The sequence below is a fragment of the Nylanderia fulva genome, unplaced genomic scaffold (assembly GCF_048542155.1).
Source record: "Nylanderia fulva isolate GAGA-0341 unplaced genomic scaffold, ASM4854215v1 Scaffold47, whole genome shotgun sequence".
NCBI classification, from domain to species: domain Eukaryota; kingdom Metazoa; phylum Arthropoda; class Insecta; order Hymenoptera; family Formicidae; genus Nylanderia; species Nylanderia fulva.
The window spans coordinates 1,383,341-1,397,123 of NW_028190554.1; the positions used below are offsets into that span (position 1 = coordinate 1,383,341).

At 35.2% G+C, this 13,783-nt stretch overlaps 1 protein-coding gene across 8 annotated transcripts in view; it reads right to left on the minus strand.

Annotated features, from left to right (window-relative positions):
• Window positions 1-13,131, minus strand: part of tgo (Aryl hydrocarbon receptor nuclear translocator homolog tgo) — a 55,462-nt gene extending 42,331 nt beyond the window's left edge. For 4 of the 8 annotated variants that reach the window (XM_029317482.2, XM_029317481.2, XM_029317480.2 and 1 more), the window contains exon 1: window positions 4,890-8,160. In XM_029317482.2, the coding sequence (XP_029173315.1) occupies window positions 4,890-5,134 (245 nt within the window). In that variant the 5' untranslated portion in view covers window positions 5,135-8,160. Of the gene's footprint in view, window positions 1-4,889; window positions 8,162-11,922; window positions 11,972-12,873 lie in introns of those variants that run through there. The other 4 variants (XM_029317478.2, XM_029317477.2, XM_029317484.2 and 1 more) reach the window with 3 other exon arrangements.
• Between the last annotated feature and the right edge of the window lie 652 nt (window positions 13,132-13,783).

Here is a 13,783-nt window from a genome sequence, read left to right on the forward strand (position 1 = left end):
ATGTATGTATGTATATTTGCGTGCGGAATCGATGTTGAGGCGTAAAACAGCAAAAATTAGTTGCCGGGCAGCGCTCCCCATTCATTATTATTAGTACTTTCATTGTAGAAGATTTTTCAATCTGTACATTCAATAAAAAACCTAATCTAATTTAAAACCGGTTAAACAGAACAACGGCAGCATCCATCCCTTTAATAGATTTTCTTTTCCTAAGCTCCACCCTACATTGGCTGCGTTCAGTAGAAAAAACAGCTTAGCAACTAGTTGTAAAATTTGCGAATCTGATTTTAGCTGAATCCAAAGCAACAGTTGCAAGCTTTTTTTGTCGAACGCAGCCGCATATCGCACGTATATTTGCAAGTGAAATTTAAGCGTGCGTTTTCGCGTGGCGAAATCCGCTCGGCCCGTCCTGTCAAATCTGACGGAAAATTCGAGAGACGACGTCATTGCGTAACGTAATGATCTGGTAATCGGTCACGTGGATTTGCGCCGGATCGGACCGGCCGCAAATCTCCGCTACGTGACGAATTCCGCGACGAGTGGGTTTTGCCGCGTGTTGCACTCGCACGTGTGCACTGTCCTGCACGCGTAGCGTTAAGCTCCCTGGCATTAGTTCGCGCGCTTCTACAATCGACGCAGTTTGTTTGCCCCGTGCGGCGAACAGTGCGTCGCACCTTGTGTCCGCACGAGGACGAGCAAATCGAATGCATAGTATAGCACTGCGTAATACCTCATTAGCGCTTGAGAAAATAAGGTTCGTATATATATATATATCGCGACAATTTTTTTTGCATTTTAATTTCACGAGAAATCCTCCGATTCTTAATTGTATTCGTTAAAGATTTATTTCACCGAGAATTTTCATCGATCAGATTTTTTTAATCATATCGACGAGATAAATGTTGTTAGTAATATTCAGATATAAGATGCCTTTATTATTTTAATCAAGAAAGAGTATCCTTGAAAGAAGAAAAATATTTTTATTTGATTTATTACTACTTTAATCAAGAAAGAGTATCCTTGAAGAAGAAAAATATTTATTTGATTTAATCGCATCGTTTTTAAATTGCCTTTCAATATGTATTTTTTTAAATTACATTTTTATGAAAAACTGAACTTATCTTCATGGTTTTGAGATTCGAAATCGCCCATGCGCGATTACTGTATATATAGTTTGTTTTGTATTGCGTGCGTGCAACGATGCTGTACATATCAAATGCATTTCCTCTGTTGCTATTTAATGTTAATTGCACACAGTTATCATTTTAATATACGTTCCAATTATGTGAATGTTGTTTGGATTACATTTGCATCGTGAAAAAAAATACCCCCAGCAATTATCATCAGGCAAGAAATATATCTACGATTTAACACCTAATATAGATTTTTAATCTCGTTAATTAATCCCGTTTCATATCTCTATAATATAATTTATCAATCAATCATGACGCGAAATTACCGATAAAATTCGCATCTATAGCGTGACAGAATTTTGTTAATATATATTTTTAGATATCTTGGACTTATCACGGCGCACGTGCCTAGGACTATAATTATGTGTATCCTTCTCGTAATATCGGCTTGCCACGAGTTTCGTTATGGTTCCGAGAGATTATCGTTATCGTTGTTTCGATGACTGTACCCAAGTATCGCTCCGTTCAAGGCCGCGCGCGAAAAGTTTTTTTTTTATACAAGATACACACGTGTCAATCTTTTATGTGCGAAGTACATTGTAGAAAACAATAAACGGCAGAGACTCGTTTAAAAATACAGTTAATACATCAGGAAACAAACTGCATCGATTCGTATCGTGTTATTTTTTATTATAAAATATTTTCTAATAAAAAACATACATAAAATTGAGAAATATGTATGTAATACAGGATTAAAAAAAATTATTATGCTTATACATTTGATTGAAGATCAACAAATTGCGCAATCGGTTAAAAAAGGATATTTCTGTCTCTTTAAAATCATATAATCTTTATCCGAATATATATTCTACTTCGGGATCTTACATTCGATATTTGAACACGGTTAAATCGAAGATTGTATATATATATATATAACAGAGTTTGGCAAAATGTTTACTCTCGCGTTTCCTTCCCGTATTGCATGAATTCCTGCATCGCCTCTTTAACAAAAATTCAAAACGCCGGTTCAATATTTAATAAAATAATTCGCCTTGCCAAGACTCGACGTGGCGAGGGAATCCATTGAAAATTCTCGTTTTCGCCGCATATCTCCGGAGGGAAAGCAACAAGTGAGCAAACATCCGTGCAACGAATCCTCGAGTCCGCGCAAGTCGACGGAGTCTTGCGATATATCGAACTAATCGAGCAGCAACGCGGCCCCCCAAAGTTGCCAGCGGAATGACAGGAATGTCGTGACACGTGTACGCGCCCGACCGCTAAAAGACGAAGAGATCAATGGAGCATGACCGCGTCGGGTTCGACCGAAAGGCGGAGATATAATGGCCGAACGCAGAAGAAAAGAGGGAAACGTTTCCCTCCCGAATGGAGGCTGCCAGCTATTTTTTCGACAGATCGACTTTTTATCCAATCGCGGAAATACCGGAGCGCGTCTAGATTGAAAGTGAAATAGTTGCGACTGGAATTTAGAGGAAATTATATCATTGAATTATTTGAAAACAAAAAAAATTATATCGCTCGACGATTATCGAATTTAATTCGAAAGAGAAATAAAAAGTAAAATTGTTTTTTCAAATGAGAGAAGATAATCATGCAATTATTACGAGGCGCGATTTTTTTTTAAGTAAGGTCCGTTTTAAAATAAAAAAAAGATGTTAACATATAAAAATGGTCAAAAAATTCTACAAGTTTATCTTCTTTTTCCACCATTGTTTTAATCATCATTGACTTCCATGCATTTTTGATATCGTTTCAACAGCTTCCTAATTTCACTGTCTTAAAAGTTTGCCGCCTGTATCAATTAGTAAACGCTGTCTTTTAGTTCGCTGTTAGGAAATTGAACAGACGTCTTTGTGAGATTTATAATCCAAATGTTATGAGTGACAGTAATAAAGTTAGGCAATGATGTTTATTTAGAGAAGAACGAATGTTCATGAGAAGAACACGTAGCAGTTGCCCAACAGTGATGACAGATGCAAGAAGTGAATGCAAAAATTCATAAAAATCGATTTATAATTTCAGAATGATCTATTCTCAATTTCCTAATGGCAAACTAAAAAACGACGTTAATAACTGGTTAAAAATATAGGTGGCAGATTTTTACAACAATGGAATTAGGAAGTTGTTGAATAAACGATATTAAAAATGTGTGAAAGTCAATGGTAATTATGTGGAAAAATTAAGTAAACTTGATATAAAACTTTTTGACTATAATTAAATCATAATTATATGTTAAGATTTATTTTTTATTTCAAAGTGGATTTTACTTAAAAAATATATAAAAGTTAAATTTTCTACTCTCTCTTAACTTAAATCGAAATATTTGGACAGTTTAGTATAGCGAGAAACAAAATCGCGATCGTTACGCGAGCTGTTGGTTAACATGCTGATGCGGATGAAAACCTGCTGATTCTGCAATAACATTCCGTACAAAGACCAACAATAATACGCGACGATGACGACATGGAATAAAATTACCTGATGTAAAACTATACTTACATTTTTTAATATTTCAGCATTATATAAAGCAGCTATAAATCTATTTTTAACACATTTTGTTCCTTTATTAGATTATAAACTTACGCAATTACATAATATATTCCTATTATATAGATATTATAAATAATTGATATTATAAATAACAAATTATATACAATATGTGAAAATGATTTTAAAAATCAAGTTTAAATGAATCTACTTATCTTTTTGTAGCCATTAATTTAAAAATCTCAATTTCATTTTCAAATATCACATTAGAATTAAATGTAATAATCGATAATATTTTTTTCGAGGACATGCTCGGTTATTATTTTGTTCTAGAATTTTTGAACCGTCCGTCACGATAAGTATTTCTGTACGTGATACATTAGATCGTTTTTACGAGAGTACGGTGCATTTTTATGCCAAAGCCCGTCGATAATCGGGCTATCTCGATTCAAAGGTGGTTCTCCTATGCGTGTTTCTTTTTTTTCGTTATTTTTTCTTTCAAGTCAGTACAAGCGCATTCTGCGAATTGTTGGCACCACGTCAGAATGACTTGTCAGCTGATGAATTGCGATGTGGCGAGCGCTAATTGAAGACGCGTGATTAAGGCGGCAGAGAATTTATTTTATTCTTTAGAATCTATACTCGTGATTAGACACAAAGTTTCATCGCATCCAAAACTCGTGTAAAAATGCGACAGAAATAGACTTAATGAAAACAATCAGGTCAACCGCGTCGCAAAAAATATTTTTTATATTTATTCATTAAAATATGTTTGTACACGGAAAGAATTTTTTCTTAGAATTTACCCTGAAAATATGGTATTGGAAGAATTTTATGAGTTTCTCTGATTAAAATTTACCACAATAAAAAATATTAATATGTACATAATAAAATGAATCAAACACATTTTTTATATCTTATTGTGGTAGATATTAATAATTTTTACTGCGATAAATATTAATCAGAGAAACTCTTATAAAATTCTTCCAATACCATACTATTCCTCAATTTTCAGAATAAATTCTAAGAGGAAAATTCTCTCTGTCTAGAATTCATAAAAAGACATGAAGTGCACATAACACATAATAATCAAACTCTCCAATGAATAATAAATCGACCAAATGTGCAAACTTGCAAAAGGAAATATTCCCTATACATATCAAAATGTTGTATATAGCTTGAAAAAAATAAAAAATAGAAAGAGAAAGAGAGGGAGAGACCAGGTAACGATGTGAATGCAACTTGTTTTACCTCCGTCTTTTCGACTGCTGGGTCTCCGTATGGGCCTGCTGGATGTGATGGGGCGATAAGTCGGACCCGTAAGACAGAAGCTGACTTCCGGCGGTGGGGCAGGCGGTCGAAGGTGGCGGTGGCGGAGGTGGCGGGCCCAATTGATAGTCCACCGTGGCAGAGGGAGCCACGTAGTGCGAGGGGCCTGGGCCCGGGCCTAGACCAACCCCATAACCCGCGCTTCCCGCCGACCCGCCACCGTACATGCCGCTGCTACCGGGATACTCTATTTTGACGGTATATGTGTATTTCGGGTCTCCCCTCGGTCAACCCCTCGATTGTTGATCAATCAATCCAACACAAGTATCACACACTCCTTGAAAAAGTCGTTGAGTCACCCGAGAGCTAACTCGTCATATTGTTGTTCCGAGATTATTCGCCGATACACTATCGTACTTTCACGGACGTATCGTTGCACACACTTGTATATCGTTATCGGGTTTCGTCTCTTAAATTACCGATGTGTTATAACTCGTCGTCGTCTTGTTGCTTCGAGATAATCCGCTCTTATATTTCTTCATGAAATAACTTGTGCACGTTTGCATCCATTGTCAAGTTAATCAGTCATTACTCTTAAAGTATCACGTCGTCTTATTGTGCCAAAATTAAGTACCTTTTGTACTTTAAAGTATCTTCTGTTATCTTAATCAGTTTTAAATTTTATCAATTTTATTGTACGAATAATATTTCTTTACAAAAGTTCTAATTTTTCTCGTTGACCCAAGAAAAATTTATATCTGGACATTTTTATTCTCACTAGTAGTTCTTCAAACCGGAGAAACACAAGCTAAAAACACGCTCGATCTCTTCTAATCTTGATCGCGTGAAAAGATTTACGATAAAACGCGATTTTCGTCCACATTCCTTTATCGCAACCCGTCATTTTGTACTTTGGTTTCCTTCGGTGAAAAAAAAGTCTTAATGGTTTAATAGTTCGGATGTACGATTTTAAGATTCCTGATTATACAAACTTCGACTACGGTTCGTCTTCCACCGAATTATCTTGTCATCTCGTTACCTGGAGCAAGATGTAGATCTACCAAGCGGTTTTGTACTTCACGTTTCCCTCTTCAACATTACTTAGGGATACTTCAGGGTTTCGAAGGCCTTTTTGTATCTGAATTCTACTCACGTTCGCTCGTGTACTTCACCAATCTCAAAAAAATAAAAAAAATAAAAAAAATAAAAAATAAAAGAAAAAAAAGAGTGAAATATATTTAAATAATTTATGTTTCAATCAACAGTTCCGCTTATTTACGCTCTTTGAAAATTCATTCACTGAGACTGAGAAATGTTTGTTGCGTTTGTTAATATATTAATCTTTTTGTACTTGTGAGTGACGAAATTCTCTATTAGAAGTTAGTCATTCGGACTGCGCATGTCTGATCCCAAAAATGATATAAAATTGTCTTTCAACGAAAACATATAGATAAGCAAAAACGCTTTATCTGGAATTGACCTACATTTCTCGGAAAATATCTCGAGCTTTCCGACATGCTCCTCTTCTTGATACACGCGCAAGAGATCCGTAATTTTACCACTGTTGCGTTTTATCTGTCCCACTTGAATTATAGAAATTAGATGAGGATATGTTATCGCAAGTCTATCTTTCCGCACTTGGATTTTTCGCACATTCGAGTGACTTTTTTATCGCGTTCCCGCCAGTCGCCGCGATATACGACTTCGATTAATCGACCAAGAAAGAAAGCACGGAGAGGCAAAATGTGTTACGGAAGTGCGCCTCCGATTTCGATTTTGGAAAACGTCAGATCGGTCACTTTCACGACGGCAAACTCTATCCGTTTCCCAACAAGAGCATGTCTACGTTCTCTATTATAACAACAACGACTGTTCGTTTTTTTTTCTTTCCCGAGGTTCTTCCGGAGTCTTCGACCGCGGTACCAGTCTCGGGGAAGAGAGTCTCTGTGAAAATGTCACGATATCCTCGTCGGACCGCCGTCGCAATCACGCCGAATTTTGCACGCTCCTTTCGTCGCACTATCGCGCATAATCAAGAGGAAAATCGCGCTAATCTCTTCTTCGCTTCGTTTCGTCGAAGCGACGGCCATCGCGATCTCGCACTTGTAAATCCTGAAGAACTCAAACTCGGTTCAAAGTCGTTCCATCGAGCACACGGCGCGTTAAGCGAAACGAATCGCTCTATTTTTCTCAAACGAAATGACTACGGAGTGTTATGTTTTGCGTAATCGAAGGCGAGTCCCGTAATTTTGTAGGATTCGTCCGCCAAGTTTTTACTCGGAAATATATTTCATCAATCCGTTCTGTTTCCCATAAAATCGTCATTTCGCGCCCTCGATTTTAATCGCACGGATTCTCTCGCTGTCAATCGATGAAAAATCACATGACCAACGATAAGGATGATTCTTCGTCTTCGGGATATCTAGTTTACGCGCTCGAAAGTTCGTGTTTTACGTTTCTTCCACCGTGAAATAAACTCGTCGTTCTAAATCAACTTGGCTGAGTTCGCGTAACGAGAAACGCACGCAAATCACGGATATATATGCCCAAGTCCCGCAAAAACCGCGGCGCAATATTCTCCACCCGCGAAGAAAAGAGTTTCTTTCCCTTCGAAAATCTTCAACGGTGAACTTATCGAATTATAATAAAATCACACCAGGAACACGTGTCTCTCTCTCTCTCTCTTTCCCTCGTTCGTCCAAAGTTCAACGTTCGATGACCAAATCCACGAAAACTAATTTTTCCTTAGAAAGTAGCTACACTAAGATCATTGCTATCATAATATATATATATATTAAAATTAAAGCTCTGTTTTTTAAAAATCATAAAAAATGTCTGATATAAAATTTCGATTATAAAAATCTTCGTGTTTCTGTAAAGCGACCAGCTCCGCAGATGTAATTTCCGGTATCCAAATAATCGACATTTTGATACTCGGATAAGAAAATACACCCGATTTCTATACAGGTATTTATTAAAATGCTCTCGATCTTCGGATTTTTCCAAAATCGTCAATGTTTAATTCACAGAAAACAGGAGATCACTCGACGACACATGCGTCGGAGGCAGTTGCCTACGTCCAATTTTCGGCGCCAAAATTCACGTCGCGGTCTCGATCACGATCGATGAAGATTGTCGACGCTGGCGAAGCGACGCGGACTGACGCGGAAGCACGTTTCACGGACGTAAGTATGAACGTGTGGACGGACAGGATGGACGGACGGATGGGTCGCCGACTAGCCACCACCCACAACTCACCAGTGACTGATTCCACCATAGCCGCATAATGTGCTGCTGCGGTATACCCCGGTGAGGACTATCACTTCTCCCACCAGAGAGCCCGGGACAGCCACCGTTGCGAAGCGACTTTTAAACCGGGATGCATTGCATTGCATTGCACTGCATCGCGAGCGAGCGAGCAATGGGAGACGAGATTTCGTCGGGGAGGAAGAACCCCCATCGGTTTTTAGGGGTATCCTCCTTTTTATATTTTGATTCGAGAGAACATTTTATTTCTCAGTCTTGATTCCTCTATTTTTGTCTCCCTCTCGCTTTCTTTGAAAATTTTGCATTTTTTATTCAGATTTTTATCTCACATCGAATTTTCTCTTAAAATTTACCCTGAAAATCATGATAATTATAGGACAATATTGAAAGAATTTTTTAAAAAGTTTCTCTGATTAATATTTATCACGATAAAAATATTAATATCTACTACAATAAGATATAAAATATGTTCGATTAATTTTACTATGTACATATTTAATCACAGAGACACAATATCATATTGTCTCATTATTACCATGATTTTTAGGGTATAAATTCTTAGAGAAAATTCTCTCCGTGTATACAATCTATATATTTTTCTACATTTATTCTATTTAGTCTATATAAAATATTAACATATGTTTAAAATTGCATATAATACGAGATGTAATTTTTTATTCGAATGTATCGCGTCACTCTCTTTATGAATAAGGGGAGAAAATTGGAGAACCAGAATCACTTCTTAATATTCCAAGCAACTTGGTTTTAAATTTGATACAAGACAAACAGTTATAAGCGTTTAGTACATATTTACATTTGTTTCTCATAGCATTTTAAACATTTTTTAAGGAGAGATGCCTGTTTTAGAGAATCAAAAAACAAAGTTGGTTTTTGAGAATTTTTTTTTGAAAAAACTTTACAGCGAATCATTCCAAAATTTTTAGACATCTATTATTAAATATTATTAAGTAAAAAAATTTTTTTAATTAAAAATATGGACTGTGAACTAGTGTCGGAGTTGCAAATTGACGAGCATTCTCATATCTGCAAGTCTCGTCTAAATTTAAAAAATTAAAAATTTTCTTATTATTTATAAAATTATATTGTCGCTGAACCATTAACAATAATAAAAAAATTAATTTAAACAACTTTTTTGCATAAATAAGTAAAAAAAATGTACCTGAAAATTGGACTATTGTGTTCTAAACTCCACCATATTGTTAATTTTATACTTTTTTCTAATATTATTGATTCATCGACAATGTAATTTCATAAATAATAAGAAAATTTTTGGTTTTTAAATTTTAGACAAAATTTAAAATATGAGAATGCTCGCAACTCCGGCGATAAGGCTGCAAGATTTTTATAGAGCGACTTATACAGACCATATTTTTAATTAAAAAATGTTTTTGTATTTATAAATACCTGAAAGTTTTAGAATGATCCACTATGCAGTTTTGTAAAAAAAATTCTCAAAAAAACACCTTATTTTTAGCTTTGTAAAGCAGGCGTCCCCTTTAATATACGGCCCAATAATATTATTTTTTACAATTGACCAGCTCGCTCGAAAAACAACTTAAGTCGACTTAAGTATTTGCACAAAAAAATTAAAGATTCAACTATATGATTCGAGTTATTAAACAGCTACTCAGCAAAATAAGACCGTGTATATTAAAAAAATATAAAAGGTGAGTATAATGTTTAATAAATCACACAGTTGAATTTTTAATTCAATTTTTTGTACAAAAACTTAAGTTGACTCAACTCGTTTTTCCAGCGAATGGCTCAATTATTATAATTAATTATTACATATTATATTAGTCTTTTTAAAATTCTTCATCCCTATTAATAAATACTTGAAAAATTTTGATGTATAATGTGATTATAAGCAATATATAAAATTAACAAAACTAAATAGCTGTCTTTTATACACAGAAAGAATTTTCTTAGAATTTATCCTGAAAATCATGATAATCGTGAGACAACACGGAAGACATTGGCAAAATTTTATGAATTTCTCTGATTAATATTTACCACAATAAAAATATTAATATCTACAATAAGATATAAAATACGTTCGATTAATTTTACTATGTACATATTAATATTTTTTATTGTGGTAAATATTTAATCAGAGAAACTCTTATACAATTCTTCCAATACCATATTGTCCTACGATTACCATGATTTTCAGGATAAATTCTAAGAGAAAATTCTCTCCGTGTAGCGTTTCTAAAAATTCTTTAGTTTTTTTTAAATATGGCCCAATAATATTATTCTTTACCTAATTATAATTCTCCCTAATTAATTCTAAATTCCTTACCCCTATTGATAAACGCTTAGAAAGTTTTGAGATGTATAATGCACTTATACAAGATATATATTAATTATTAAAAGAATTAATAAAAATAAATGAGTATTAAGAAATAAATGAAAATGATAATATAGAGTGCAAAACGGATATGCACTTATCACACTGAAAGAATCGTGTCTGGGTCCGATAAATCGGAAATTTTCACGCTATAAAGGGAGTCCAGAAAGTGTGTTAACACAATGTGTGCGGGTTGACATTTGCGGCTGCTTCGCGTGCCAAAGCTGCGCGGCAGAAAAGCATTTTCGAGAAAGAGAGACCCAGAGTGTGTGTGTGTTGTGTGCGGGGCCGAGAGAGTAAAAGTAACGCGCGGCGTTTATACACGATAACGAAACGTTTTCTTAAGCGATGTCGCAACGGCTGCAACGATCTCGCCGCGGCGTATATTAGCCGGGCAACGGAGTATTGTAGTAAAAGCCCGGGGTAGCGCGGAGAATTGCCTACCGTGTTATATATGTGTGGCGAACGACCGTAACTGATCCCGAACGCTGCATCATTTCTCGGAACTGCGTCAATCAAGCGCGACACCCAAGTTCGCCGTGCATGTTAACTCCACGGCGAAATTTCACCTCGATCGTTAACGCCGAAGCGGCTATTTTCGTCACCAAATGCCTTTCTGGCTGATTTTTTTCGCTCTCTGTGATATAAAAAAAAACTTGATACTTTTGAACAATATATTTGTATCGCGTAACGCTATATATTTTATGTGTATAGATATTTTTATTATTTATATAAATAAATATAATTATTATAAGTACGGTGACCATCCGTTCTTTATTTTAAAGAACACCTCTTTATTTCAAGTATAGTTGTCCTTTAAATTTATTCATTTTTGTTCTCCATTTTTAAAATTTTATCCTTTGCTACAATTTTATCTTTTATTTATTTATTTTTTTAAATCTCTTATCTGAAATTTATTTAAAAAATAAAGGATTTATTTTAACGTAGTAAATTTTGAATTACAAAGAATATGTAGATTTCTGATGGTCACAGAATTATTTTTTTTTGCACGTCGATTTTTTGTGGTCGCAAACTAATTTAGAAACATGTAGAAATAAAGCCCTAAAATTTTCAGGTTTATCCTTTACCTTTCCTCAGAAAATATGGTCACCGCAATTATAAGTCAATTTTCTCACATATATGTAAAAAAATAACTCTCTTAAAATTTATATTTAACGCATTTTTTATACGCCATCAAGATTTTATTCATAAAACTATGTTATCAGTTCAGAATGTCAGTTTTCAATTGGCATGGGGACAATATATTAAGACATGACATAAAATACATACGAACTAAATAAATTATATGTTTGTGTTATAAAAATGATTTCAATGCAAAAATACATTAAGAATACATGCTTTGATTTGATAACTTACCCTATGTGGGCAGCACTACGCTTCTGTGCCATTTTGCTTGGGTCACTCCCTGTACAGAAAATGATACATATGTAATAAGTGTTGTATATAATAAAGAATTTACTCTTATAAGATTTAATTTATTTATATAAAATAATCCATTATATAAAATAACTCAAAATGAAAGAAAAGATATGAACCAATCATTAATAGAATTTATGAAAAACTTGAGATTTTTTGTTTCACTTAAATTTTTTCAATCAATGAAATAAATATTTGTAATTCTTGGAAAAATATTTTTCCTATATAGTTTATTATTAGAAAAATGTATAACTTAATATATACACTAATATTAATATTAACCGTAGATAGCTAATCATGCGATTATTGATATAACTAGAATCTATTAAATCAATATTGATTTTGTTAGTGAATATTAAATATAACAACTACAATTTTTCTTTCTTTTCTATTTTCATTTAGATTGAAATCATAGGTGTAAGCTAGAGAAGAGGATTTTACTCACTCACAACAGTTTATTAACTATCGCTGCAGTAAATCCTTACCACTAACCCATGCTAACCACTAATTGTTTTCATTCAATCTAATTATACTGTGATTTAAAAACAGTCAAAAGATCATTATTTCGATTTGCCAAAAGAAAAGAAAGAAATTGATCACACACAACTGATTCTCTGGTCTTCTGTACTAGTAAACTGCATTTAAGCAATTTGCCCAGAACCATTATAAAATAGTCCCATCTGAATTATGCGTGCGGGTGCAGCGAAGAGTGCATGTTAAAGTCGTAGGGAAACGTCGTTCTCGAGAAATACGTCGAGCTTTTCGCGGGAGAGGTAGAAATATCCCGAATTTGCCGAGCGATTGTTGACTCGGTCGTGCGAGCCGGAAAAAGCGCGACGGCAGATCTAAACGTTATAAAGCAACAAAAGTCGCACAGGCGGCTTGGTTTACCTGGAATAGAATGGGCGATCGTGGATACCGTGAACATTCAGCCGGAATTTCCTGTTGCCACGACGAGACGGAAAAATGGGGCGCGTGGGGCGCGAGCGGATATCGACGCGAGCGTACAGCGGTTTCCACACTCCGCACCGACATCAAAACTGGGTGTTTACACTCAGCAGGCGCGCCATTTTGGAGTTTCGACTCTGCTCCGGGCTTTTATTTTCGCACACGGCGGCCTACGGAAGCGCCGCCGCCGCCGCCGCCGCGAGAGGCCAGGAAGACCGCGCGACCCGCCATCTCGCGGCGAGATCTGTCATTCACTTTGACAGATGGTCCGTAGATATGTCAGAATATCCGCGTACGGGAATAAATCGAATAATTTTTTTTTCGGATTATTATTCAGAGTCGAAAATCACGTCTCTGAAGTTTACATTCGTATAATTTCTTTTCTTTTGCAACATCTGTCAACTGACAGGACACACTCGTTAATCGAAAGAATGTATACGTAACGTTTTTCATTGGCTACTATACGTCATTATATTGGACACGTGATTTGACATTCGACGTTGCGTTAAATTCTCTCGCGTAAGTTTATTTTATTTTATTATTTAATTAACAGTTCTTGTTGTTACCTATAAATTATCTAGAATCTAGAATAATGTTCAATTTGACAGCACATAAAATTGTATCGAACTAATTTTTCATCCAAGCACAGCACTGTTTAGACTTTAATAAAATAATAATAATAACAATAATAAAATAATAATAACGAATAAAATAAAATGAAATAACGTATGGGATAAAAAATGCTTGAAATTATATGGAATTCGTTTGGATTTGCGAACTCGTCGCTCTCATGTAAACTCGCCCGTGGCGAATAAAAGCCTCGGTTGCGACGCCGCCGTAGCGCCCCGCCGGT